This window comes from Aspergillus ambiguus (assembly GCF_047715705.1).
Source record: "Aspergillus ambiguus strain CBS 117.58 unplaced genomic scaffold BDV59scaffold_61, whole genome shotgun sequence".
In the NCBI taxonomy this organism is placed as follows: domain Eukaryota; kingdom Fungi; phylum Ascomycota; class Eurotiomycetes; order Eurotiales; family Aspergillaceae; genus Aspergillus; species Aspergillus ambiguus.
The window spans coordinates 52,778-76,660 of record NW_027395574.1 but is presented as its reverse complement, the minus strand read 5'-3'; the positions used below and the strand labels follow the sequence as shown (position 1 = coordinate 76,660).

The following is a 23,883-nucleotide window of genomic DNA, read 5'->3' as shown; positions in this document are numbered from 1 at the left end:
CCTCCCATGATATTATTTGTAGAAAACTTTATCGAGTCTTATTCAATATGTGAAACAGACCTAAACACATCAAGTCCCTCAACACCGGCCCGACCACACGCATCAAACACTAAAAAGAGAGAAACGGAAGTACGTCGCATGCAAGATCATTGAACTATGTTACGCTGAATCAAACAAGAGCGAAGTAGTCCCCACTCTAAACACCACTAGAGTCCACAGAATACGCCAAGAGGAGTGAGCTAGGATGGGCTCGGTACCCAACATATTAGGTGTATGTCATCGGTTCATCATCGTCATCTCCATCCATATGTCATCAACGCATTGCAGGAATAGCACTGTCGGGCGTTCACCGGAGTCGCAACGACCGTTGCTCCATGACCTTGTAGTTTTCTCGTATTTTTCTTCGGGCGAATGAGAACCGCCGCCTGTGCCCACTCGATATAAAACCCCAGATCCAAACCAAGTTGGTGGCCATCAAACGGCGGCCATACGGCATAAGTCTCAAGGAACGCTGAATGACAATTCGATGGTTGTCGGAGAGATCAAAAAGGATTCCTGCTAACGTCTTGAATTCCACAATCTAAAGAGCCGTGTTGTTCCGGGCTTGGTCGGATGGCCGGACTGGGTCAAAGTAAGGATGGGCCATGGCCTCTTGGGCAGTGAGCCGCTCCTACAACGGGGTCAGCAATTTGTAAAAACATAAACTAGAGAGAGGAACACACAGCATGGTCATATCGAAGCAGCTTGTCTAGGAAATCAATGGCCTCATCGCTGACGAAGCGCTGGTTGTCGGGGTTGACGAAGGAAAGCCAGGGTTTCCGGGGGAAGCGAGAGATAATCTCGTCGTACTGAGGATCCAGTTCAATTTCGTACTTGTCCAGGTACTCGAACAGTTCTTCCGTCCCAAGAACCTTGGCAATCTTGACCAGCTGGTCTGAGTTGCTCTGTCCGTGGAAGAAAGGTTCCTTGCGGAAGATCATGGAGGCGAACATGGCCCCGAGAGACCACATGTCCAGCGAGTAATCGTATTCTTGGAAGTCAACGAGCAACTCTGGGCCCTTGAAATATCTCGAGGCAACACGCACGTTGTACTCGGTTCCCTTGTGATAGAACTCGGCCAGACCCCAATCGATCAGTCGGAGCTAAGGACCAACATTAGCTAACGTGGCATCAAATACAGGACGATATCAAAACAAACCTTGCGCTTCTCATGATCGATCATAACGTTGTGGGGCTTCACATCACGGTGCATGATACCCTTGCTGTGGCAGAAGTCCAGTGCCTTCAGAAGCTCATACACGTAGAAACGAACATCATAGTCGCTGAAACGGGGATAGAGCGTCCTGAAGTCGGTATTGTTCACGTTTTCAAATACCAGACTAGGGGTCTTGCTCTGGCTATCGCGTACCACATCCAGCAAGGCAACGACGTTGGGACCACCCGCAAGATTCTGGAGGATTTTGATCTCACGCTTAATCTTCTTCTTCTTCACCGGCTTGAGGACCTTGATGACACACTTCTGGTAGTTGACAACGTTGATGCCCTCGAAAACTTCCGAATACTTTCCGCGGCCTACGATGGAAACAGTCAGTAACACGTCCATCATATCCACGGTCACCGCACGGTAGCACGGTGGAAGCGGCATATAAACGGGTTGCCTACCAATCTTGCGCACGACTTCGTAGTTCTCCAGAACACCCCAGGAAATGTTCACACTGTCATAATCCCAGTAAGAACGAGGCATATGCTCGTTCACATCAGCGTAGACGCGCGCCATAGTGTTGGCGGCTGAGAAGCAGGCTGTCGAGCCCACAATCGGATATGGGAGATGAAATGCGGCGGGGTAGAGGAGCAAGAGGAGGAAGGTGGTGACAAGCAAGGACGGAATGATGAAAGGAATTGAGCAGAAGAAATGGACTGACAACAGCAGCTGCAAGAACCGGAGCGAGGGAGCCCGTTTAAACCGTGCAGCCGTGCTATCGTCCCGAGCAACGATGGACTGACACCCTAGAGGAGAGATTCAGTGGAGGATGATCCCGACTGGGTTTCGCTCCGCCTTGGGACGGGTCACGTGGAGTCCAATGGAAAAGAAGCTGTCGGGGGTTCGGCGAAACAGTTGATGCGCCCGGTGATTTGCAGGTTTCCTTTCTCGGACAGTTCCGGTGCTCTCCCATCAGAGAAGCACAAGAGTCCAGGCAGACAGGGGCGCAGAGCTTCCCTTAAAGCGCGCCATCATGTTCTATGATCTCAACGTACCCTACGCCCCGGATGACCCCGAGATCTCCGCCACTCTGAACTTTCTCGCCGAACGTATGTGACTACCTTCTACTACCACCCAACACCTGACTCGCAGTTCTGGGAAAAGGCCACATGAAGCGCTAACCTGACTACCACAGTCGGTTACACAACAGTCGCTCTCTCCCAGAGTCTAAGTGGAAAGCTTCCTCCCAACCCGACGCCGCCGTCCGCGCCGACCAATATACCGAAGGGCCTGACGCTGCTGACCCGCATGAACCTGACCATCTCGGACCCGGCGCAGAACCAGCGCCTCACTAGTCTATCGCAGGTCTACGATCTGGTGGCTCTGCGTCCCACCACTGAGAAGGCCCTTCTGAACGCCTGTACCAGTATGGAATGCGACGTGATCTCGCTCGATCTGTCCGTCCGCCTACCGTACCACTTCAAGTTCAAGATGCTCTCAGCCGCGATCGCACGTGGTGTCCGCTTTGAGATCTGCTACGGTCCCGGGATCACCGGTAGTGGCGTTGACGCGCGACGAAATCTGATCGGCAATTCCATGGCTTTGATCCGGGCCACGCGCGGGCGGGGCATCATTGTGTCAAGTGAAGCCCGGAGAGCGCTGGCCGTTCGAGCACCGTGGGATGTGATAAATCTGACGTGTGTCTGGGGGCTGTCACAGGAGCGCGGTAAGGAGGCGATCTGCGAGGAGGCAAGGAAAGTGACCGCCCTAGCCAAGTTGAAGCGGACCAGTTGGCGAGGCATTATCGACGTCGTGGATGGGGGTGAAAAGCCGAAACCGAAACCGAAGGCAGAGAAGTTGCCGCTGAATCAAAAGAACACCGCCTCTACGGGGACGGAAGCCTCCAAGCCTGAAGGCAACGGGGATAGCCTGAAGCGGAAAGCATCTATCGGGTCCGAAGTAATCGTTGAGGAGATTGAGAAACCTTTGTCTAAACGCGAGATGAAGCGCAGAGCTAAGAAAGCTCGATTGGAAGCCGCTGGCGGCGAGGAAGCGTCCCGTACAAATAGTTAAGCACCCTTGGTGTTCTGTTTGTCAACCCTATCGGGAGATGGGATGGACCATCTCTCCAAGTCAGAACGGTGCCATATCATGGAGAGCCGAAATTTCGTCCTATGGCGATATATGGCCTACGACTACAATGTGTCGTTCCATGTCAACCGTGCCGCGAATAAATATTTTCAAAGCGGTACTGTCATCGCATGATCATCTCGGCTCGCGGCATGATATCAGAGAAGCTTCTCGGAGCAGATTAACCTACTTCACTCCAGCCCATCTTCCAAAGTGGAGATATAAGGCTGTTTTATCAAGTCCTGCTATCCAGTTCTTCTTTGCAGGTAAATTAATACCAAATGAGAAAGGAGCATGATAATGTGAAGATTTGATCAATACAACGTACTTCAGACGTGAAGTGTCCAACAGTATTGCATATTGGCTGTCCACATAGATAGCATACGATCTACATTCTATTCAATCAACCATCTGGAAACCGATTGTCATTCGTAATTACAATATAGGCTTCCAAACAGCTTGCGATGAGAGCTGATCTACGGTACAGTCCCCTAGTTGGCATGCAGCCTGTTTCTTACCAGGACTGATGGGGGCAATACAACACACTTTTATATAAAGGAGGTGCCTTCTAAACTCGCCCTCCGAACCTACCTTCACCTGACTACCTGCCGGAGAGGAGGCTGTTCTTACGGTGGCAGGCCCGCCTTTCCTGTCACTTGAAAATCCTTCTTTGCTTCTTCCATCTTTCTTCCTCTGTCTCTATTCTCAGCCTTTCCCTTCACTTTTCCCTTCAACTACCTGATGTGTGTCATCGGCCATCATGTCTCGAGACACCCGCATCTACGAGGATATCGTAGGCTTCAGATGGACCTTACCTATCCAAAACACATGGATCTAACAGTGCCCCAGACCACACGCATCTGTCACCTCTGCTACGAGCCTGGACACCTCGCTGCCAATTGTCCAGTCCGCGAAGCACTTCTGACTCTTGTTCGTCGGAAATATTCCAACTGGAAAAGTTCTTACTGACATTACATAGGGACCTATGGTTCAGCGACTCAACATGCCATTGAACACCAGAATAAGAGAGTCACGCAATCAGCCTCCCCGTGGAAACCATCGTGTGCTACGCCACCGACACCAGGTAGCGATGCGGCGTTACGCTGAAGACCAGCTTCAACAGAGCAATATAAGCTTCACTGGTGATGCGAGAATCGCGGTCGGTGTTCGTGGACCGCAGTTCGAGAAATATTGGCATGATTATTTAACCAAACACGCTTAGAACAATTCTTTCCGTGTCTCAAACAGAAGTCGTGGAAATCGCGCCCCTGGTTATCGTTCTCGCGGAAGAGACTCTTATCGACCTGGCCGTCGCAACGACCCTAGGAGTCTTTCCCCCCCTCTGACCAATGATGCTCTTCCTTCTGGCCGGGAGCCTATGAAGTAAGATAACATTATGAATTGAGTGACGGTTAAATAATCTGACGTTATATAGTACCTCTCGGTCCTCAAACACGAGCACACCTACACTTACTCCCCAGTTGGTTCCCCGTTCTGTTGCTGGAATAGCGCTGATATAATAAGGTCTAGAACTTCCATCGGAATAAGCACCGGCGAGTACGAAACCCAGAACTTTCATTCTCAGCAGTACTTGAAGACTAAGGAAACATCTAGCAACAGTGGGAATAGCATGGCCGCAATGCAATCGTAAGTAGCTACGGCCTTTTCAAGCATCTTTGGATATTTTATGTTAACTTTCGCAGGGACACGGGCAGCTCTGAATATTCTGGGTAAGATACCTGTCGACGCTTCTCCAACTGGTGTTAATACATCATCCTAGGACCTGTGCTGCGGCGCAAGGTGCCCCAGTCAGTTCGTCGGCTGCCAGACAGGTAGAAGACGACATTATAATCACAGACGGTGTTTTCAACGCTAGCGGCGTCCAGAGCAGCCACGAGTACTGTGGAAATGGCGGATCTTTGCTTTGAAAACTGTCGATACCGGTGTGGCTCCAAAAGGGGAACTGTGTTGAGGACGTCAGGTAGTGTGCTGTGGGATTCATGAAAGGAAATGGCAACTGTTCAGTCGAAAGATAGTAGATAAAGATGAGGCCCGTATTTTAGCTTCATAATCTGACACAATTCTCCTCGTCGATTAAAATGCATATAGGAGTTTTCATAGCTACCTATGTACTCCATTGTAGTCAAAAGATTCTGAGTAGACGACGATGACCTCACTGGCAGGTCCTTAAGGCGGTGCTGAGAGCGGTGAGGCCTGGTGCTGTTGATATCGTGCGGAACGATGATGATGATGAACACCATATCTTTAACCTCGTCTGGTCCCCTTCTTGCGCTGGACTTGCTCCACGATACAAGTCCTCCTCTACACCTATTCGTTCCTGGTGTTGTTGCTGTCTATCATACAGATTACCTCCCTCTATCCTCGGATACGTCCCCAGACTCCCAGAACCGCACGCACGAGCTTCTCCACTCTGCGGTACAGCCCATCTTCCTCGCCGTCAGACTCCCAATCGTGGTTAAGGACGGGTCTGAGAACGCTTTCGTTTGAGTTAGAAGGCGAACCGGCACTGTATAGCATTCATCGCGGTAGCAATTTACCTGCGACCGGCGCAGGTGCTGCACAGATAGCAGGATGGAGTCATTGCCGCCCGACGCATTCGACGCTCCTTCTACGGTTTATCCAGGCCCTTCTCCCGGTACGGGAGCTGTTGATCTCGAAAATATAACCGGAAGTGCAGCATCCACAGGTCCCTTTGTCAAGGTGGATGGTACGCGATTCCTTGCCAGTTGAAGGAAACCATACTGACAGATGCAGACCCACCCAAGTTCGAACTAGAATCATACATTGCAAACTACACTGGTATGCGTTACAGTTTGACTCTCGTCGCTTCTGTTTCTGGTATTCTTTGCTCACGACATATCCTCTCAGGGCGAACGCGATACAATCGGCTTTACCTCATTGGCACTTGTTCCTCCTACTTATCAGTCGAGGCACTCAAAGGCGCAATTTCTGAAGCCAAATCGGGGAAAGATGTATCCAGGTACGAGTGTGCTGTTCAAGCCCTGGCAGAAGTTGCGCCGAATGAACCGGAAGCCAAGCGCGACACGGAATGGGTGGAACGGATGCAGAAGATGGTCAAGGCTGAGACGGACCGGCTGGAGCATGAACTACGGGGCTATAAGAATAATCTGATCAAAGAAAGTATACGGGTAATCTTCCCTTTTCCTCTTGAATAGGCACAGATCCTTGCTGACAGCGGTAGATGGGAAATGAGGATCTTGGGCAGCATTACCATCAAATTGGCGACCTCGTCAACGCATCCAAGGCCTACTCTCGCATGCGCGACTACTGTACAACACCCACTCACATTGCGTCCATGCTCTTCAAGATTATCAACGTGGCAATTGAACGCGGTGACTGGCTCAGCGTTCAGTCAAATGTGCAGAGGCTCCGCAACGTCCAATCGAAGCAGGAAGAACAGGCCAAGAACCAGCCGAAAATGTCCGCTGCACTCGGTCTCTCACAGCTGCACTCTGGATATTACCTCGACGCTGCGAACACCTTCCTGGGCACGGATCCGAGCCTGGGAGACTCATACAACGAAGTACTCACCGCCAACGACGTCGCCGTGTACGGTGGCCTATGCGCGTTGGCCTCGATGGACCGCAACGAGCTCCAGCGTCGCGTGCTTGACAACAGCTCGTTCCGTAACTTCCTCGAACTAGAACCCCACATCCGTCGGGCCATCTCATTCTTCTGCAGTTCGAAATTCCAGCCGTGTCTGGAGATCCTTGAGGCTTACGCCACCGACTATCTCCTCGATATCCATCTCCAACGCCATGTCCGCACGCTGTTCACCCGCATCCGCACCAAATCCATCCAGCAGTATCTCGTTCCCTTTAGTCGCGTGACACTGGAGTCTATGTCGAGGATCTTCGTCTTGGGCGGCGCCAGCGGCCAACCGGTGGCTCCCATCGACCTCAAGTCTCCGTTTGTGCAGGAACTGCTCGGGCTAATCGAGGACGGCACGCTGGACGCCCGCATCGATCTGGAGAAAATGGTGCTCGTGTCGAACCAGGCCGACTTGCGCACGGACGTGCAGCAGGCCGCGCTGCGGAGCGTGGCGGAGTATAATCGCGAGGCGCATCTGCGACTGCTCCGGACCAACATCATCCGTTCGGGGCTCGAGGTTCGCGAGAAGAACACGCGGGAAAGAGGGCCGTCCAAGTTCCAGCGTGCCGCGGGTAACTTCTAAATAGCTCCTCGTGTAGGCAGATATATGACTTGCTAATGACTAGAAACGGAATGGCTGCGTTATGGACAGTAGTTAAAGCAGAAACGTATTACAAGACACTGTTACTCTAGTATACACTGGATTGATGGACCCCATAACGCGTACAATCCCCCAAAATTACCTATCAAACAGATAAGCTAGTAACTTATACCATAGCTAGAGCCATCCCCATTGCCGCTCCAGCAATCCATACAGGGGATCCTGTCGCACAAGCCATTGCAGCATTATCGCTGGTCGCGTGCGCCGCGCTCACCGCGGTAGTCGCGCCGGAGGTTTTATTCCCGTCCATCGGGGCGGTCGTTGCCGTCGCCGTAGCGGATGTCATGGACGGCGAGCCGCCAGTAGTAGCCGCCGCCGCGGTGGTAGAGGCGCCGTCCTGGGTTTCGGTGGCGGTGATGGTGACCGGGTGGAAGGTGATGCTATCGGTGGTGAACTGGGCTTTGCTCACTACGGTCTGGCCGTCCTCCACCATGGTGGCGGTGCAGCGGACGCCCGTTGTGGACAGGAAAGTGCAGTCTTGAGACGCTTGGCTTCAATTGCAGTACGGTTAGAGCCACGGGGAACTACTATTTCGAAAGGTAGTCTGGGCTTACAATCCGCTGTATGAATATGTCCATTCGAAAGAGGATGGGCCCTGGGCCATGGTATAGCCCTCCTCGGGGAAATAGCAGGACTCGGCGGGGACTGAGGTTGGACAGTTGAGGGCATACGAGGTCATTTGCCCTCTCTATGCAATCCGGGTGTGTTAGGGATATGGTCTTGCGAGGAGCTAGTTGGGACGTACGGTTCCCAAGAGCTTTCCCACAATTGGCTCATCGTCGAGGACGGGGACGAAAAGAGAGACGATGTCGTCGGCGACGACGGAGGTGATTATCAGGATGGCGGCGGAAAGCGTTGCGGTATGCATGGTTGAGGTTGGTTTCTGGACTGTAACGACTGGCGGGGCTGATGGGTAAGGAATGACAGGGATAGTGGACTTTGTTTGAAATATTTTATGGGTCACATAGTATTTTATAGAATATTCTGACTCTAATCTGCCCCTATACTGGGATTCAGCCATGAGCAGTCATTCCAAAAGCCTCTGTTGTGCAGGATGCACAATAGTGACACTCATGGCGCAGCTAGGCTACTCCTGGCTAGAGCCGTCTCACCTGAACCCCGAGTGATTGGATCGTGTCTCTTGGTTCCTCGCTCCAAGTTGCCTTTTCTCACGATCTATTAATACTGACGCTGGTCCCTTGGTCAAGCGAGATGCTTATGTGGAGCTTATCTGATAGTCCTCGTTAGTGTATACCTGGATTCGATGTATCAACGACATGTCGGGGCATCTGCCTGATATCACTCAGCTCTTCATCTCTAAATCGCTACAGTAAATCTAGGTAAATGGTTTTAGTCTCTTTCTTTGTACGTGTATATAGTTGTTGTGGTCAAACCTGCACTGTAGAGTATGGGTACGTGGTGTGTAAGTTAGGAGTATATATGTTGTTGACCAGGAGTACATGGCTTTAGAAAAGCGACGCTTTAGGTTTCTACTTTATTCTCTAATTCATTAATGCTATAATCGTTAGTCAGTCACACCATCCACGAACTCTTAAACGGTCGTCAAACCATCCAATGCGACAGTCGGAGGTCAAACAGTCGCCAAGTACATCGATGCGTCTCGAACATCAACTACAGCTGGTCACCCCTCATATATCGTTGGAATCTCTCGGACATGAACAACGCAGACATCATCGTGGCGCCACTCTACCAATGCTACCAATGCTGACCCGACATCCCCTCGTATCAGAACTCAAACGGATTGTCGCCAAGTACGCGCCCCTCATGAAGAATCATGGATCTATAAATCGGCCTCCACGACCACGAGTCACCACAATCCCACCTCAAACGGCACTAAATAATTGAGAACCGGAAATCAAAAATGACGGACCTTCCAAGCAGTAAAATCGACCACCTGGGCATCTTCGTCCCGCCCGATAGATTCGAAGCGATAATTGAGTGGTACAAAGCCGCTCTCTCCCCGCTGAATTACAAAGAGATCATGAAGTTCCCCGGAGCCATAGGTCTGGGTGACCAGGTCCCTGACTTCTGGGTCTCTATAAAAGAAGGTCCAGCGCCGCAATCAGTGCACTTTGCTTTTACCGCGCCCGGTTTGTCCCCGTCCTTGTCCTTTCGGACTCGCAGTGGCATATCGCTTGATAAAATTACTGAGCAAGTATAGACCGAGCTACCGTTGATGCCTTCCACAAGGCGGCCATTGCCGCCGGCGGAACGTGTAATGGCCCGCCCGGCTTACGCCCCGAGTATCATGCCAACTACTACGGCGCATTTGTGCTGGATCCGCTGGGAAATAACGTTGAGTTGGTACGTGCTGCATTCATGATGTATAGAGAATAGTATGCTGACCCCGCTAGGTCATCCACGCCCCGGAGAAGTAGCATAACTATAACGCCGAAGATGAAACTGGGAATTTTCGCTGACATCAACTATCGATGTCGTCTATTTTCTTGCTTGAAAGCTCATGTGGATATCATAATAACGCACGATTATTCCAAATTCACTTTTTTTGGGAATGGCTTACCAGGCCCCCGATAACCCCTGCAAGAAGCAACGTACCGTTGAACCCGGCCATGATATAGAATGGCGTACCCGAAGACAGGACGTCGAACAGGAGACCCCCTAGCTTGGTGAGAAGGAGGATACCGGCTCCCCCATATAGCGAGTATACCCCTGCGATTGAGCCCTTGAGATGAGATAGTTGTCGGGTATTGTGGGTCGAAGGCTTAGCTAGTAGAGGCTGTTGCTCGCCAGAATCTCCGACATGCTCTGCCACAGGTGCATGCCTTGAGCCTGCCTCCAGGTTATCTGGGATTTCGGGTCCATCAACCTGCTTCGGAATTTCTTTGTCGGCGTCCATCGACAGTATACCGTTACTTAGCACGGCGAGACTACACACGATGGCCCCAATCTGGCTGATCCCAATCAACGCCATGACCACAAACACGCCCGCGTTTCCGTCCGGTCCGGAGAAGTTGGGGCTAGGCATCAGTCCGAAGGCCAGATACCCGACAGTGCCGCACAGACAGGCAAAAAGGAGAGGAAGATGGTATTGCCGGGACCGCTCGGACAAATAACCAAAAACTGGGGCAGCGATCAACGCCACGAGTTGCGACACGCCGGTCAAGATGGAAGCAAGGACGTATGCCTTGGGGCAAGACTGTTTGATGTCGCCTGGGCTTGATCCGTCTCGGTGGGTGTTGTCGCAGAGGCCCGACATTCGGTAGTAATGGTTGACGGCAAGGGGAATGAATAGAGAAATACCGACGGATGATGCCCGCGCAACAAACCCGCCAAGGTAGCCTATGAAAATATCGCGATGGCGAAATCCTAGTACAACGGCTGCCCCCAGTTGGTCTATGTACGGATATCGCGATTGACCGCCTACGGCACATGATGGGCCGCTGAGGCCAGTCTCAGTCTCAGTGCGGGACGACGCCCAGAGGGAGCCCCAAGACTTGTCCTCTTCTCCTGGAAGATTGCGAAGACCGATGAGGCAACAGATACTGATTAGAAGAGCGACAGCACCCACGAGATAGTAACTGTATTGGATGGCTTGTGGAGGGGATAGCCCCCATTTCTGCAGTTGAGCAGGAAGGGGAAGGAATATCGCAAGGGACACGAGTGCACCGCAGCCGGCACATGCACCAACAAACCCGGCTAGCCGGGAAGAGGGAGCATAGCTGTTAGATCGAGGGGTAGCGTCCCCGGGAGAGGCTGACTGGCGGATATTGTTATGTGGACTCTGTGCTTCTTCAGCTAGGGTGGCGTGGAATTCCTGTTCACGATTTCTTCCAGTGACTACAGGGAGAACCGCAGTGACCATTGTTGAAACCGCAGCGCCCCCGACGCTGAATAGCAGTCTTCCAAGGAGCAGTTGGGGATAGACATTCTTGGCCTGGACAAACAAGAACAAGGAAAGAGCGATAATGCCGTAACCAGCGGCACACGTCTGGATAAATCAGCGTACTGTAATTGAGGGGCACTGGTAGTTCTTACATGTCGGACGCCTATCCGATCAGATAGTACACCCCACAGCGGACAAGCGGCTAGCGCAAGCAATTCATCGGCGAATCCGAGAGTTCCGACAGCATCACCTTCTCCTTTCCGGATGCCTAGTAATTCTGTGACCACAAAGGAGACGGACGAATTGATGAAGACGAGGAAGGCAATAGAGAAGGGACAGACGGCCAGGAGGTACGTCAGCGTCTGTGTACGGCTGGCGGTGAACAGAGGGCGTTTCACAGTCATTGCCCCGTATGCCCCATGGATGTTTGGGTGGGAAGTCGATATTGCTGATGTGGTATGTCCTGAGAGAGCCAACTGCGACTTATACAGCCGGCATGAAATCGGACTGAGGATGGTGGAAGAAGAGTGGAGGTATGGAAGGTTCAGCTGTTTGATGCAGTGAGATCACATGACCAGTTACCTTGCTAGTATATTCGTGGACGTGGAGATGGAGAGCGGCCCGAGGATGATCGGGGAGTCCATGAGGGTTCCTGAAGGACTTTGCAAGATCGCCTACATGCTGGATCCACGACCTGGGCTGTATCCTATTAGATTACTATTTCCCCTTCAGCGCGTTCTTCTCCGTCCCCGCGACTCCATTGCATAACTATCAACAATGCAATTAACTAAATAGTTAATCTATTGTGGTGTATCCGCTGACGTAAGATCCCGCGGGCGGTGGGATGAATAATGATGGATAGCTGTCCAGAACTTCCCCCATGTTGTTCGGATTCTCCCCTTCGCATTCTCCTCTCTCCCCCGTTTCAATTCCCATCAATGTGCCGTTGAGGTGGTTCCAGGACCCCCCAGCCAATATCCTGTCTTGGTCAATGACTTTGGGCTTTCTGCCCACCTCTTCTACCCTCTAGTCATGAGATTAGCCGCGTATGCTGGGGTAAGTGACCCGCTTGAGAGGCGTGATTGACGTTCTCGGTGTTGGGTCAATATTGACGATTTCTCCAGGCCTCAGTGGCTCTGGCCACCGGTGTCTTCCTCAAAGCACTGCACCAGAGGGCGAATTTCTACTCCGCATGTGTCTACTTGTCCCAAAGTAGTGCCAATCTCATGGTACGTTCATCCCCGGAGCTGTCTCCGCCTCCTCGTGTTAACTCTATTCTAGATCCTCACGAACGTCTGCCTCCTGGCCGTGGGTTTTCTGCTTTTCTGGCTCCAGCGTCTACTCTACGGACCCCTGCGACCGATCGAGACGGAGCAGCTGTACGAAAAAGCATGGTTCGCGATAACCGAAACCTGCCTGGCGATGACGATCTTCCGGGGGGAGCTGGGCGCATGGTTCCTGGTGATGTTCGTCTGTCTCCTGGTCGGAAAGGTTTGGGGTTGGATCAGTGAAGGTCGTGTGGAGTTCTTGGAACAGCAACCGCCGGCAAATCCTCGGTTGTTCCACACCAGACTGTCGGTGTCGTTGTTTCTGTCGGTCATGTTCAACGCCTTCTTGTTGCGATACTGCGTCACAACGGTGCTGGAACAAGCACGACCAGACATGATGGTCATGTTTGGCTTCGAGTTTGCTATATTGACCATCCTATCTAGCTCCACCGCAGCCAGGTACTCCATTGCCGTGGTTGAGATCTATATCACTCGCCAGCAGATGAAGGCGAAGGTGGAGGACCGGCGGCGCGAAATAAGAGAAGAGAGGGCAGAGGCTATCCGACAGGCAGCGCAGGCGGGTGAAAGTGCCCCCCCGACCAACCTACCGGACGAGAATGACATCGACGAAATGGAAATGGATGTGCCCGGTTGGGAAGAGAAGGGCCGCTGGGTCTTCTACCTTGATCTTCTCACGGACTTCCTGAAGCTTACGGTCTACCTCACCTTCTTCGCCATCCTGTTCACATTCTACGGCCTTCCGATCCATATTCTGCGCGATGTCGTGGTTACCATCCGCTCCTTTGGACGACGGATCGTGGATTTCCTGCGATATCGCAACGCAACCCGCGATATGAACGAGCGGTACCCCGATGCAACTGCCGAAGAGGTCACCAGGGAAGAAGTCTGCATCATCTGTCGTGAGGAGATGACTCCGTGGCCGCAGCCAGCCGATGGAGCTGGACAGCCACGCGTCCGTGTCTCCGAGAGACTCCGTCCCAAGAAGCTGCCTTGCGGTCATATTCTGCACTTCGCTTGTCTTCGGAGTTGGCTAGAGCGGCAACAGAACTGCCCAACCTGTCGGCGCCCCGTTCTTGCGCCTGCTCGTGGTCACGGTCAGCCAGGCGACGCCAATGCCGGTCAGGCACCAGGCATCCCTGGCGCACCGCCGAACTTCCCTGACGCTAACCAACAGGCCGGAAGAGGCGGTGCAGATGGGCTCCCTCGCGCTCGAGTATACCAATTTGGACCATTCCGGATCGGATTCGGTGCGGGACGAGGAGACCTATTTCATAATCTCCACCAGCAGATTCACCAGGGCAATGCTTTGCCGCCATTAAACAATCAGCGTCCGGACGCGCGACAGATTGGCTTTGGGTTTGGCTTTGGACGTCCCCCTCCGGCGCCGACGACGGCCCCTGTGCCGAACCCGGCCACCAATGCTGTTAACATGCAACTGCAGCTACAGCAGATGGAGCAACAGATCCTCCAGGAGATCCACAGTTTGCGCGCGACTGCTGATCAGTTACATCTGGTACGCTTGCTACATGGAGAGCTTAATCGGCTTCGGAGCCTCCCCAGCAACCCCACCGACTCCGCTCAAAGTCTCTTTTCGAACGCTGCAGTTCCTCCCACACAGACGACGTCGGTCACGACTCGCCGTCAATTCATTTCCGACCCTCGTGCACCGGCCATGGAATCGGGCGATAGTCGCCTCCCGGAGGGACTGACCCTTCCTCAGGGCTGGAGTCTGCTTCCTTTGCACTCGACCGAGAACGGACCTAGCGCAATGCCGGCTCCCGGCACGTCAACATCTGCACCGCAACCAAGTCAAACGGCACCGACTCCTGATGTGGAAGCTGGTCCCCAAGCCTCGTCCGCACCAGAAGCCCCGTCCGAGCGTGGTGCGGGAGATAGCATGGGAGCTCCCGCTGAAGCGGTTCCACAAGGCCTGCCAAACTGGCAGTCAAACCCGACTCCTGCTCCGGTGAGCCAGAGTGTCACTTCCGCGTCGAACGATTGGACGGACGTGGCAGCAGAGACTCAGTCGGGGAAGCTCGGCGCGACGTCCGTGGGTGAGGGATATAATCCCGCTGATGGAGAAGCAACATCGTCCTCCCCTTCCAAGGGCAAGGCGCGGGTGCCCACGGTGGAAGATGCCGCCGACGAAGAGGATTGACGATGGATGTAATATGTGTGCATTGTTCATTTCCCCCATATTTTGGTTTCTTGATGCTTGTACTCTCTATACTCCTTTCGATTATGTCATTGGGCGACCAGCGTTGATACCGGCGTTTGTGTTCTTGTCTTCGTGGGCCTTTCTTCAAGCGAGTCTAAAATCATACCCAAGTTGCTTGTGTGCTCTCCTCCGAGCGAATGAGACTGAAAAGATGCATACCTTCCCCATGCGTGTATATAGTACGTAGTTAATTCCGGGCTGAATGCGCCGACAGTTCGACCGGGAATTTGCCACTTGGATGAAGAACGGCGGTTGCTGGAAAAAAAGAGGGACCGCCAGGGGGATCGTCGCTTGTGGCCAGAACGGAGGGTGGGAATATTTCCGTACAGCGGAAGGATAGAAGAATGAGTACTCTACAGGGAGCCTGTGAAAAAGTCATGATCGAATAGTTATTCTGGGGTAGGTGATGCGCAAGATCCATGATGGTAGCAAAGCATATACTATACTTCGTCGAGTGGCCTCGTCATCAGCGCTGACGCGGAGGCACTAAACGGGCCCGAAATGGCAAGGGTCCAGTAAATTAACACCCACTCCAACATTCTCCCCGTCCCTCTCGAAGACGATCGTCTCTCTCTTTCTCTCTCTCTATCTTGCTGTCCTTTTCTCCCCTCTTCTCCTCCTCAACCGATTTCCCCTCCAATTCCTCCCCCCGCTGAACCCCAGCGTCGCATCCGATCCACTCCTGGTGTTGGACAACTGGTCTTGACGACATCTGGATGCTCGGTTCCATGGTGGCCCCCCCATATTAAGGTTGATCGTAAGTTTCTCCCATCGCTCCAGTCGGCTTTCTTCGCGCTTTCATGACTCTTCGAACTCTTCGTCTTCTCAACATATCCGTTGTTGTTGTCGTTGTCGTCGTCGTCGTCGTCGTTGTCGCCCATCCAACTACCCCCAATCCGCCGTCGTTCGGCGACAGTCTCCATCTTCATGTCGTGTCCACTAGTCTAATGAACTGATGAATCTCCCAGCAGGTCGCCTACCCTTTCCCTTCCATCTGTATTAATATTCCTCCTGCATACCCTTCCTTGTCCATGATTTCCTCACGCCGGGCCATCCCCCTCCTCGGCCTCGCCTTCCTCGTCTGTTTCCTGTACACCGTCAGCAGTCTCTCCAGACAATGGCGACGGGTACCGCAGACGGTAGGTCTGGGGGAGCTCGTCGCATCCCCATCTCCCACCCCGAGCGGTCGCTTCAACATCACCAAGGGCGATGACTACGTCACGAAAGAACCCTACGCCCCGCGCCCGCACTACGCCCCCGGCGTGCCCAAACCCGACGGGGCGGCCTACACCAAGATGTTGGTAGTGCCCCAGGCCAACATGGAAGACACCTCGTGGATCGAATTCGAGCTCCCGGACTGGCAGTCGGCCGTTTACGTGGTCGACGACCCGTCGGCGCCGCTGCATCCCCCCAAAAACAAAGGCCACGAGGTCATGGTCTACCTGAGCTACATCATCGAGCACTACCACGACCTCCCGGACATCATTGCCTTCATGCACTCGCACCAGTTCGCCTGGCACAATGACGACATCTTCGACGGCAACGCCGGCGACATGCTGCGCCGCCTGAACCCCGCGCGCATCGTCCGCGAGGGTTACATGAATCTCCGCTGCACCTGGGCCCCCGGCTGCCCCGACTGGCTGCACCCCGGCGCCCTGGAAGAGGACGAGTCCAAGCAGGAGGAAACCATGCTGGCAAAGTCATGGGGCGAGATCTTCCCCGACCACCCCATCCCGGATGTGCTGGCGCAGCCCTGCTGTGCGCAGTTTGCCGTCTCCCGCGACCGCATCCTCTCCATCCCCAAGGCCCGCTTCGTCTACTACCGCGACTGGATCCTCCGCACCGAGCTCAGCGACTACATCTCCGGCCGGATCTGGGAGTACCTGTGGCATGTGGTGTTCACCGGTGAGAATGTGGTGTGTCCGAAGGAACATGTTTGCTACTGTGACGGGTACGGCATCTGCTTTGGCGGCGAGGAGGAGTATGATGCCTACCGTGGTCTGGGCTTCCAGAAGAACGATCTCGAGGAGGAACTCAAGCGGTGGCGGCACCGCGCCGAGTCGATTGAGCTGGCCCGGATGCGTGGCACCCTCAGCCAGAGCAGTAAGCTCTCCGTCCCTGAACCGGGCAAGGACATCGAGCTGGAGGAGCAGATCGTCGAAAAGGAACGGGTGATCGCGGAACTCCTGGTCAACGCCACCCTGCGCGGGGAGGATCCCAAGGCAAGAGCGAAAGAAGCGGGAAGACCGTGGAAGGAGGGAGATGGATTCTAGGAGCCAGCCGCGGCGGACTTGGGGCTTTGGACCATACCCAAGGTACAGCGGGTATGGTTGTTGGATATCCAGGCTACGTGGTCTCTGGCTCGAGTCGCGACTGGAAGGCTACCCGCAGGCTAGTGTTATTTTCTTGTCTATATTTCCGCCTCTGCATTGGGATCTCAGGCGCACCATGGCTTTTCCCATTATAGATACGGTTTCTGCTTTCCTGCAGACCTACTGTGTTTATGCTTGTCTATTGCTTTTCATTGGGTCTGGTGTTGATACGGTTGGGACGTTTGGCTATTGTATGGATACCTATAGCGTGAGCGATTTGGCAGGATCCAAATTGGATTAGGTAAATCTTGCTGGATAGACGAATGGACAATGATGTATATTGATACCTGCTGAGTAAATGTATGTATACTAACTAACTAGGTAGTATCTGGTAGGAGAGCATATCACGTGTCGGGGTTTCTTTCCCAATGGGGAATCTCCGGAATGTGGTCCGTTGCCGGGCAAACGTGACAAACGGGACTTCCTTCAGAGTTTGCACTGTCTGCCCATCCTTCAAACCACGCAAACAGCGTCATCCGCCCCCCAATCAAGCAATCTGATTGATTAACTTATCGCAACTCGCGCGATCTATTTGCGACTGAGAACTGGGAGCTCCAGCTTCCCAGAATTGCTTCAGCTGGGATTACCATTGCAGGAGCTCACTGGAGTGTCGAGAGCCACCGGAGGCGACTTTCAGACGCGCTGATTTGCTCCGTCACCTAGCAAGGGACCGGCTCAGGGCCCGTTTGCGCGCCATCACTTGGGAATAGCTTCCATCGATGGCAAGCCGGATTTGAAAGAACGAATTTTTGGGTCGACATATCTTTCAACATACATCTTACGCAACGAGGAGACCGCTTCGATCCTTGCTCATAGCTGGTTTGTCACGGTCCGTATTGAACAGGCGTCATCATCCACGCGATTCCGTCGCATAGCTGGTTGTTATAACCCCAGGACTGTTTGCGCTTCCACCCATACCTGACTACCCCTTCATATACGAAATCGCAACATCGGTTTTCTACCTTTCGACATGACGTCTACACCCACGTCCAACCCCCAACACCCGCCATCCACCTCGGCCGGCGACTTCTCTACTCAGCCGGCGGCGACATCGAACATCGACCCGAACACGAACCTGGGGAGTACTGGATATGCGCCGAATGAGAATCAGCTCGCGGGCCTAGTCGAAGCCGCCACCGCGGCGGCTGGCCAGGATGTTTCTGAATGGGCCGCTGCAGCTGCCGCTGCCGCCGCCGCCGGTGCTGCTGGGCATCAACACCATCTGGATGGCTATGCGTCTGACATGCACATGGAAGAGGACAGCTTTGACACCAACTTCAACACGGGGATGAATGCCGGGAGACATCTACGCTCAGCTGGGAATGACCATGCGCCGTCTGGCTTGTCTAGAACTGTGTCGAAGAAAAGGAAGAGAGGAGACGGCCCCCTTGACCCGGCGCTGACAGCGTCTGCTGCCGGTATTGGACACCCTGTCTCCCAGCACCAGCAGCCGCACCATACCCCTCCCCACCATTATGGGGAGACCCTCGCGATGCGGTCTGAACCTCCGCCGCCTGAAACCCTGAATGAGGCGCGCGCCATTGGGGTCCATTCCGCAGCAGCCTTGTTCCGCCAACCTTCGAGTAATAAGAAGTATACGCGGCCGCCGATGTCGAAGTTGTTCGCGTCGCTTGAGCTGTCCCCCGAGAACTTCTTGCACCTGCAGGCGGCCGCGAAGTCGTATATGCTCGATGATAAACACCCCGAACGGAGAGATTGCGTTGGCCAACGTGGGAAGGGGGACACGGAGATGGTCAAGTTGCGGCTTTGGAATTGTGTGCGCCATTTCCTGGAAGGGGAAGGTCATGGGGAGCGCTTCTTTGGGGAGAATGTCGTCAACGAGGGTATGGGCCCGAGGACGTATATATGGCCCCGAGATCAGCAGAAGATTATCTCGTTGGTGATTCCTTTGCTGAGACGGATGGTGACGAATGAACGCCAGCGACAGTATGCGGTTGAGACTAGGAAAGGCGGCGCAGAGGAGCGACGACGACGAAAGACGGAGGATAGTCTGCAAAACTTCAACAGCGCGAGTCCGCCAAAATTTCCTGTCGATGACCATCTGCAGATGCATGCGCACCACCATATCCATGACGGCTATCCCTCTTCCCAGTCTCCCTTCTCCACCCCTCACCCTGCAGTCAACGCGCAACAACAGCAGCCTCCTCCCCTATCCACAGTGCCCGCGCCACTACGCGCCACGTCTCAGCCTCTGGAGCTGAACCTGACCGATCTCTTCCTTGACGGCTATCCCACTGACTGGGACTCCATTGCGAAATCTTATGAGGCATACAACCAGAACTACGAACTCGACAATTTGTGGCAGCTTTCGGGCCTGCAACAGCCCGACTGGCGTGGCCTGGTCGCTGCGGTTGACAGCCACTACCAGGTCATTCACAACGGTGGTTACGACTGTCCAACACCGTGTGAAGACGAGAATCTGCACCGGATCTTGGACTCGGAGGCCATGCATGACTTGCGCTGGCGAATCGGGGGCGAGCGCAACCGATCTGCCCGCAACGAATTGTAAGTCTACCCTAGTCTTCTGCGAAATCCCCCTCCTAACTCTCCCTCCAGTGCAAGCAGCATCACCCGCGACGTATCCCGCATCATCCGCGATAGTCTCTCCACGAAAGACACCTCCGCCACGGCTCCGGAGGCGCATCCGCAGCCCTTCCCGGCCTCGCTGCCGGGCTTCGCCAACACCGCGACGAGCGCGCCGCAGGGGGCCATCACCCTTCGCATCAATATCATGCAGCACGGGAAACGCATTGTCCCTCGTGTCGACTTCCCGGCGGCTCAGTGCTCCGACATGGAGACCATGAAGCAGATCTTGATCAGACGGTTTGGGGACTCGCTCCCGGGCGTCCCGCCTGCCGACTCGGCCCTCGCCCAGACCAACTGGAACCCATCCGCCGGCTGGAAAGTCAAGGTCTGGCTTCCGGATGGACTGACGCCTGTGCAGAATGATGGGGAGTGGACGATCGCGCTGTTGTCTGCGGGGAATGTCGACTGGATGGACGGGGACCTGCGGGTGCTCGTCGAGCTGGAGCCGTGACGCACATTCTAGCTCGGTGCGTGTTCTTTCCTCATGGCTTAGCGGGTTCCGTTTGTGCTTCGCATTGTGGGGGCTTTCACGGCGTATATGGGTTCTGAATTGGCCGACTGTGTCTTACTCTGAGTTTTGTGCTTCATACCCTTTGTGCATAGACTGGCTGCTCGGACGAGATACGAATCGATTTGAACGAGTTTTACTTCAGAGGCGAACCTAGTAAAGCACCTGAATTGCAATTATGATTATTACCGCGCTAAACAATATGGACATGCAGAACCGAAGCAAGTAACGCTGAATCTCCAGAGCACAGAACAACCCCCCAAAGTCCCTAATCAGGCCTAGCTAGTCCCACTACACCTTACAGAAGGACTCTAAACCCAGCAAGAAACGCCCCCACAACAACAGCAAGCCCGTACACCTGCCCCATATCGGCAAGCTGCTGCACTGCGGCGCCCTTTTCGGCTGTGCCGGTGAACGGGGCCAGCGAGGTCGTCGCGGCGGGCACACCGGTGGAGGTGGAGGTGGTGTTGTAGCGCTGGGGGTTCTGCGCGCCGCACGGGTGGTCGCTGCGACAGGCGGACTGGCAGGAAGAATCGCCGGCGCTGCAGCTCGCGACACACTGGTTGTTCTGCTCGGTGCAGATGAAGTACGGGATGGTCTGGCTGTATTCGGAAGAGTTGGGGGAGAGCCCGTTGCTGCAGGTGCAGGTGTAGGCGAGAGTTTTCTGGACGGGAAGCGTGAGCCGGGGTAGCATTGGCATATGTGTGGTGTGGGAGGGAAGACTTACAGAGTCGCAGGTGTTGGCGGAGGGGTTGCTGGATGCTCCGGGCATCTGGAGACACAGTAGCGGACAGGTCGAGGTTTGCTGCTGGCACCAGTAGGATCTGGTGGAGGAGTCGACGCTGCTGGGGCTGATGGTGGCGTTGGTTTGGCTGGTGGCTAGGCCGACCATGGTGGTGAGGATCGCCAGAGACTGGATGAGACGCATTGTGATAGTTGGGATTGAGGGTTCTGCGGAGGGTTGTCGTTAGGATGGAGTTCTGGATGTTCTGGATGTTCTGTCTATGGTCTGGGACTTACCGGTTTGGGAAAAAGGGAAACAGAGACGACGTGAGATGAGAATCAAGACGCTGATGGCCAGGAGGGAGGAGGAGGAGCAGGAGGAGGAGCAGGAGTGAAAGAAGAAACAGAAAAAGAAGAAGAATTGCCTGGGAGAGATTCTGAAAAAGCCTGTCAGAGCAAGTGAATGGGAAAAGCCGCGGGATATGTACGGATGTGGTGCGACTCCGTACCACTTGACCTGCCATCCCAAAGCGGTTGGGGTGGCGGCGCTATTTACTCCTAAGCTCCAAACCGATTAGACGGCTTCATGTAGATGTGGTTTGCTAGCCATTTAGTGGGCTGGGGGCCTCGTTCGTTCCCCTATCTCGTGGGACTTCTGAAACCGCTGGCTTGGTCTGGGGAGAGATACCGGGGTGATGCCGTGAGTCATTCCGCTCCAAATTAAAAGTAATCAATCCATGGTTATTGCAATATATCAAGGTCTGATCCCCGGGAGGAATGTCCCAGGAAGACAGAGAAGAGGGAGATGCGTCGATCCGGGGACTAGGCTTTTGCTGTGTCGGAGTCCGGATACTGTCCAACCATGCGTGTCAGATGGCCGGGACAATCTGCAGGGCCATTGTCGTCCAGTGTGCTATCTTTAGCACTGATGGCTGCCGTATCTCGGATATTTCGCCTCCAAGTATGACGGGAAGGCCTCCTCACATGGCGTTGAACCGCTTGGAATGTCTTGGAATGCCAGCGAGCCGACAGTTAAGGGCGAGAGACAGCTTGCAGGCGACTGACTGATAGAGACTAGCCAGAGCATGTCTCACATTTCATTGTTGATTACCCGAGCAAGGGAGGGTCCGATTGGACCCTGGAACGCTTGGCTTCTGCTAGCGGAGACCCTTGACACCGGATGGGGGGGTGACCTTCGGTTGGGTGGATGGAGCCGTTCTAGTGAGACATGGTAGAAATTGACGGAGAGTTGTTCGACTGGGATTGATGTGGACTGCATAGAATGGAGGAGGACTGCATATGTAGACATGATGTAGTTGTACTACTGCGTAGTTGGAGGTCTACTTGGTTAACTAACTACATAGTGCAGCATGATTGGTGCACTGACTAAGCATCCCGTGATCTCCCAATTCCTGTCGGCTTTTCCTCCTTGCTCTATCTTATCGGTCTCAAACCATCCCGACTCTCGACTCCGCATCGTTGTCGGCTGCATATCCGCCGGTACGTTGGACACAGACCTCCTCCCCCGTGATACCCAGTCCCTTTTCTTGTTGGTGAACCTTGCGCTTTGCCTCCCGCCACTGGTTCTTCCCGCCTCTTTTCTTAGTTTCGCATTCTGATTTATTATTAGCAAACCGAAATAACAGGCTTACCCTCCCCAACACCCTCTTATCCCCCACGTCGGACATTTAGATGGATGGAGCCAGCGAATGAGGAGACTGGTCTGGTGCCTCGGCTCCCATCCTCCTCCCCTCCTCACTCCAACACCACCTCTGCCGACAACGTCACCTCCAGCCAGACCACTACCGATATCCCCGACTCGACAAGCTCCTCCCGGGCCGTCAATCCCAATGGTTCGTCTAAGGATCGCCCTGTCTCCGGCATAGTGCCCCCGTACTGGAGCCACCACCGGAATGCATCTCGTACATCGCAGGCCTCCCTCGAACCCTTGCCACCCATCACCCTTGAGGACCACACGGAAGATCCCAACTCGGAGTCTAGTCGGGGATTGTGGGCTCAAAGTGTATCGGTCAATGATCACATCGTAGTGCACGGAAAGACTGGAGTTGGCGCGTATGTGGTGTGGAACTGCACAATCCAAACCCTGGAGGTACGCATGCCCTCGGCAGCCTGCCCTTCTTACCTCCATTAGCAGGTCTTGTTCCAATCTAACATACTACTAGGGGGGTCCTATCACCATTCGCATGAGGTACGCCGAGTGACTTCCGCCAGGATTATGACGATCATCCCTGACTGATCGACGTTCTCCCCAGGTACTCGGAGTTTGATGACTTGCGACGACAACTAGTGGCATCGTTTCCCTACGCTAAAAACGCCCTGCCTGCCCTTCCGCCCAAGAGTGTACTTTGTATGGCACCATGGAACCTTTCAGGCTGTCAACGACTGACAAATCATTTAGTCAAATTTCGCCCTTCTTTCCTCGAGTCTCGCCGCGTGGGACTCGAGTACTTTTTGAAGTAAGTCTTCGTTCATTCGTTCTTGTATAGATGGCTAACCGCATGGAAGCTGCATCCTCCTTAACCCTGAGTTCTCTAGCTCGCCAATCGTGAAGGATTTCCTTTTTGGACGCATGTGTTGACACCCTACTAATTCAGTGTATATATATACTTACTACCTTAATGATGCTATGTCTTTTTTTTTTTTTTTTTTTTTTTT

General features: G+C 53.9%; 12 protein-coding genes across 12 annotated transcripts; 8 read left to right on the top strand and 4 right to left on the bottom strand.

Moving 5' to 3' along the window:
* Positions 1 to 30: 30 nt before the first annotated feature.
* On the bottom strand, positions 31 to 2,029 carry BDV59DRAFT_189128 (casein kinase II subunit alpha/alpha'). Its single transcript, XM_073691554.1, has 4 exons — positions 1,663 to 2,029; positions 1,199 to 1,572; positions 723 to 1,142; positions 31 to 670 (listed from the first exon to the last, which is right to left on the bottom strand). Exons 1-4 carry the CDS (start codon positions 1,775 to 1,777, stop codon positions 581 to 583), a joined length of 999 nt encoding a protein of 332 aa, XP_073542961.1. The 5' UTR covers positions 1,778 to 2,029; the 3' UTR covers positions 31 to 580.
* A 141-nt stretch (positions 2,030 to 2,170) lies between these two features.
* Positions 2,171 to 3,759, top strand: BDV59DRAFT_148061 (ribonuclease P subunit p30 family protein). The gene is made up of 2 exons (XM_073687317.1): positions 2,171 to 2,310; positions 2,397 to 3,759. Exons 1-2 carry the CDS (start codon positions 2,235 to 2,237, stop codon positions 3,272 to 3,274), a joined length of 954 nt encoding a protein of 317 aa, XP_073542960.1. The 5' UTR covers positions 2,171 to 2,234; the 3' UTR covers positions 3,275 to 3,759.
* Positions 3,760 to 4,216: 457 nt separating this feature from the next.
* On the top strand, positions 4,217 to 5,210 carry BDV59DRAFT_189125 (uncharacterized protein; the record flags this gene model as incomplete). Its single annotated transcript, XM_073691553.1, has 5 exons — positions 4,217 to 4,261; positions 4,311 to 4,496; positions 4,554 to 4,978; positions 5,035 to 5,061; positions 5,112 to 5,210. Coding segments are annotated over exons 2-3 (340 nt in total), but the record flags the coding sequence as incomplete, so codon positions are not given.
* Positions 5,211 to 5,593: 383 nt separating this feature from the next.
* Positions 5,594 to 7,639, top strand: BDV59DRAFT_148020 (COP9 signalosome complex subunit 1). Its single transcript, XM_073687316.1, has 4 exons — positions 5,594 to 6,059; positions 6,107 to 6,151; positions 6,221 to 6,501; positions 6,555 to 7,639. Exons 1-4 carry the CDS (start codon positions 5,924 to 5,926, stop codon positions 7,545 to 7,547), a joined length of 1,455 nt encoding a protein of 484 aa, XP_073542958.1. The 5' UTR covers positions 5,594 to 5,923; the 3' UTR covers positions 7,548 to 7,639.
* Positions 7,640 to 7,643: 4 nt separating this feature from the next.
* BDV59DRAFT_189120 (putative GPI anchored glycoprotein) lies at positions 7,644 to 8,643 on the bottom strand. Its single transcript, XM_073691552.1, has 3 exons — positions 8,371 to 8,643; positions 8,180 to 8,313; positions 7,644 to 8,116 (listed from the first exon to the last, which is right to left on the bottom strand). The coding sequence occupies exons 1-3, from the start codon at positions 8,491 to 8,493 to the stop codon at positions 7,732 to 7,734; spliced, it is 642 nt and encodes a 213-aa protein (XP_073542957.1). The 5' UTR covers positions 8,494 to 8,643; the 3' UTR covers positions 7,644 to 7,731.
* Positions 8,644 to 9,507: 864 nt separating this feature from the next.
* Positions 9,508 to 10,024, top strand: BDV59DRAFT_206318 (VOC family protein; the record flags this gene model as incomplete). Its single annotated transcript, XM_073694781.1, has 3 exons — positions 9,508 to 9,736; positions 9,808 to 9,950; positions 10,001 to 10,024. The coding sequence occupies 3 exons, from the start codon at positions 9,508 to 9,510 to the stop codon at positions 10,022 to 10,024; spliced, it is 396 nt and encodes a 131-aa protein (XP_073542956.1).
* BDV59DRAFT_189116 (putative MFS transporter) lies at positions 9,930 to 11,999 on the bottom strand. Its single transcript, XM_073691551.1, has 2 exons — positions 11,643 to 11,999; positions 9,930 to 11,595 (listed from the first exon to the last, which is right to left on the bottom strand). The coding sequence occupies exons 1-2, from the start codon at positions 11,892 to 11,894 to the stop codon at positions 10,144 to 10,146; spliced, it is 1,704 nt and encodes a 567-aa protein (XP_073542955.1). The 5' UTR covers positions 11,895 to 11,999; the 3' UTR covers positions 9,930 to 10,143.
* A 390-nt stretch (positions 12,000 to 12,389) lies between these two features.
* On the top strand, positions 12,390 to 15,359 carry hrdA (E3 ubiquitin-protein ligase HRD1). The gene is made up of 3 exons (XM_073691550.1): positions 12,390 to 12,546; positions 12,615 to 12,719; positions 12,772 to 15,359. The coding sequence occupies exons 1-3, from the start codon at positions 12,523 to 12,525 to the stop codon at positions 14,935 to 14,937; spliced, it is 2,295 nt and encodes a 764-aa protein (XP_073542954.1). The 5' UTR covers positions 12,390 to 12,522; the 3' UTR covers positions 14,938 to 15,359.
* Positions 15,360 to 15,534: 175 nt separating this feature from the next.
* On the top strand, positions 15,535 to 17,655 carry BDV59DRAFT_189113 (DUF3431 domain-containing protein). Its single transcript, XM_073691549.1, has 2 exons — positions 15,535 to 15,754; positions 15,966 to 17,655. The coding sequence occupies exon 2, from the start codon at positions 16,029 to 16,031 to the stop codon at positions 17,268 to 17,270; it is 1,242 nt and encodes a 413-aa protein (XP_073542953.1). The 5' UTR covers positions 15,535 to 15,754; positions 15,966 to 16,028; the 3' UTR covers positions 17,271 to 17,655.
* Positions 17,656 to 17,835: 180 nt separating this feature from the next.
* BDV59DRAFT_147962 (uncharacterized protein) lies at positions 17,836 to 20,593 on the top strand. Its single transcript, XM_073687315.1, has 2 exons — positions 17,836 to 19,895; positions 19,947 to 20,593. The coding sequence occupies exons 1-2, from the start codon at positions 18,340 to 18,342 to the stop codon at positions 20,425 to 20,427; spliced, it is 2,037 nt and encodes a 678-aa protein (XP_073542952.1). The 5' UTR covers positions 17,836 to 18,339; the 3' UTR covers positions 20,428 to 20,593.
* Position 20,594: 1 nt separating this feature from the next.
* Positions 20,595 to 21,631, bottom strand: BDV59DRAFT_147954 (uncharacterized protein). The gene is made up of 3 exons (XM_073687314.1): positions 21,505 to 21,631; positions 21,212 to 21,435; positions 20,595 to 21,148 (listed from the first exon to the last, which is right to left on the bottom strand). The coding sequence occupies exons 2-3, from the start codon at positions 21,410 to 21,412 to the stop codon at positions 20,783 to 20,785; spliced, it is 567 nt and encodes a 188-aa protein (XP_073542951.1). The 5' UTR covers positions 21,413 to 21,435; positions 21,505 to 21,631; the 3' UTR covers positions 20,595 to 20,782.
* Positions 21,632 to 22,544: 913 nt separating this feature from the next.
* On the top strand, positions 22,545 to 23,854 carry BDV59DRAFT_189101 (uncharacterized protein). Its single transcript, XM_073691548.1, has 6 exons — positions 22,545 to 22,707; positions 22,838 to 23,317; positions 23,391 to 23,416; positions 23,481 to 23,575; positions 23,627 to 23,684; positions 23,734 to 23,854. The coding sequence occupies exons 2-6, from the start codon at positions 22,904 to 22,906 to the stop codon at positions 23,804 to 23,806; spliced, it is 666 nt and encodes a 221-aa protein (XP_073542950.1). The 5' UTR covers positions 22,545 to 22,707; positions 22,838 to 22,903; the 3' UTR covers positions 23,807 to 23,854.
* The last annotated feature ends 29 nt before the right edge of the window (positions 23,855 to 23,883 follow it).

What these genes read in the sequence shown, in the direction of transcription:
- BDV59DRAFT_189128 (XM_073691554.1), bottom strand. Translation starts at nt 1,777, where the DNA reads ATGGCGCGCGTCTACGCTGATGTGAACGAGCATATGCCTCGTTCTTAC. An exon ending in CGAAGTCGTGCGCAAGATTG is followed by an intron (nt 1,573 to 1,662) that starts GTAGGCAACCCG and finishes TTTCCATCGTAG; the next exon opens with GCCGCGGAAAGTATTCGGAA. An exon ending in TCGATCATGAGAAGCGCAAG is followed by an intron (nt 1,143 to 1,198) that starts GTTTGTTTTGAT and finishes GTTGGTCCTTAG; the next exon opens with CTCCGACTGATCGATTGGGG.
- BDV59DRAFT_148061 (XM_073687317.1), top strand. Translation starts at nt 2,235, where the DNA reads ATGTTCTATGATCTCAACGTACCCTACGCCCCGGATGACCCCGAGATC. An exon ending in TCTGAACTTTCTCGCCGAAC is followed by an intron (nt 2,311 to 2,396) that starts GTATGTGACTAC and finishes TGACTACCACAG; the next exon opens with TCGGTTACACAACAGTCGCT.
- BDV59DRAFT_148020 (XM_073687316.1), top strand. Translation starts at nt 5,924, where the DNA reads ATGGAGTCATTGCCGCCCGACGCATTCGACGCTCCTTCTACGGTTTAT. An exon ending in TCCCTTTGTCAAGGTGGATG is followed by an intron (nt 6,060 to 6,106) that starts GTACGCGATTCC and finishes TGACAGATGCAG; the next exon opens with ACCCACCCAAGTTCGAACTA. An exon ending in ATACATTGCAAACTACACTG is followed by an intron (nt 6,152 to 6,220) that starts GTATGCGTTACA and finishes ATATCCTCTCAG; the next exon opens with GGCGAACGCGATACAATCGG.
- BDV59DRAFT_189120 (XM_073691552.1), bottom strand. Translation starts at nt 8,493, where the DNA reads ATGCATACCGCAACGCTTTCCGCCGCCATCCTGATAATCACCTCCGTC. An exon ending in TGGGAAAGCTCTTGGGAACC is followed by an intron (nt 8,314 to 8,370) that starts GTACGTCCCAAC and finishes CGGATTGCATAG; the next exon opens with AGAGGGCAAATGACCTCGTA. An exon ending in ACATATTCATACAGCGGATT is followed by an intron (nt 8,117 to 8,179) that starts GTAAGCCCAGAC and finishes CTGCAATTGAAG; the next exon opens with CCAAGCGTCTCAAGACTGCA.
- BDV59DRAFT_189116 (XM_073691551.1), bottom strand. Translation starts at nt 11,894, where the DNA reads ATGACTGTGAAACGCCCTCTGTTCACCGCCAGCCGTACACAGACGCTG. An exon ending in ATCGGATAGGCGTCCGACAT is followed by an intron (nt 11,596 to 11,642) that starts GTAAGAACTACC and finishes TGATTTATCCAG; the next exon opens with ACGTGTGCCGCTGGTTACGG.
- hrdA (XM_073691550.1), top strand. Translation starts at nt 12,523, where the DNA reads ATGAGATTAGCCGCGTATGCTGGG. An exon ending in GATTAGCCGCGTATGCTGGG is followed by an intron (nt 12,547 to 12,614) that starts GTAAGTGACCCG and finishes CGATTTCTCCAG; the next exon opens with GCCTCAGTGGCTCTGGCCAC. An exon ending in AAAGTAGTGCCAATCTCATG is followed by an intron (nt 12,720 to 12,771) that starts GTACGTTCATCC and finishes ACTCTATTCTAG; the next exon opens with ATCCTCACGAACGTCTGCCT.
- BDV59DRAFT_189113 (XM_073691549.1), top strand. Translation starts at nt 16,029, where the DNA reads ATGATTTCCTCACGCCGGGCCATCCCCCTCCTCGGCCTCGCCTTCCTC.
- BDV59DRAFT_147962 (XM_073687315.1), top strand. Translation starts at nt 18,340, where the DNA reads ATGACGTCTACACCCACGTCCAACCCCCAACACCCGCCATCCACCTCG. An exon ending in CGATCTGCCCGCAACGAATT is followed by an intron (nt 19,896 to 19,946) that starts GTAAGTCTACCC and finishes CTCTCCCTCCAG; the next exon opens with TGCAAGCAGCATCACCCGCG.
- BDV59DRAFT_147954 (XM_073687314.1), bottom strand. Translation starts at nt 21,412, where the DNA reads ATGCGTCTCATCCAGTCTCTGGCGATCCTCACCACCATGGTCGGCCTA. An exon ending in CCGCCAACACCTGCGACTCT is followed by an intron (nt 21,149 to 21,211) that starts GTAAGTCTTCCC and finishes CTTCCCGTCCAG; the next exon opens with AAAACTCTCGCCTACACCTG.
- BDV59DRAFT_189101 (XM_073691548.1), top strand. Translation starts at nt 22,904, where the DNA reads ATGGAGCCAGCGAATGAGGAGACTGGTCTGGTGCCTCGGCTCCCATCC. An exon ending in GCACAATCCAAACCCTGGAG is followed by an intron (nt 23,318 to 23,390) that starts GTACGCATGCCC and finishes ACATACTACTAG; the next exon opens with GGGGGTCCTATCACCATTCG. An exon ending in TCCGCCCAAGAGTGTACTTT is followed by an intron (nt 23,576 to 23,626) that starts GTATGGCACCAT and finishes CAAATCATTTAG; the next exon opens with TCAAATTTCGCCCTTCTTTC.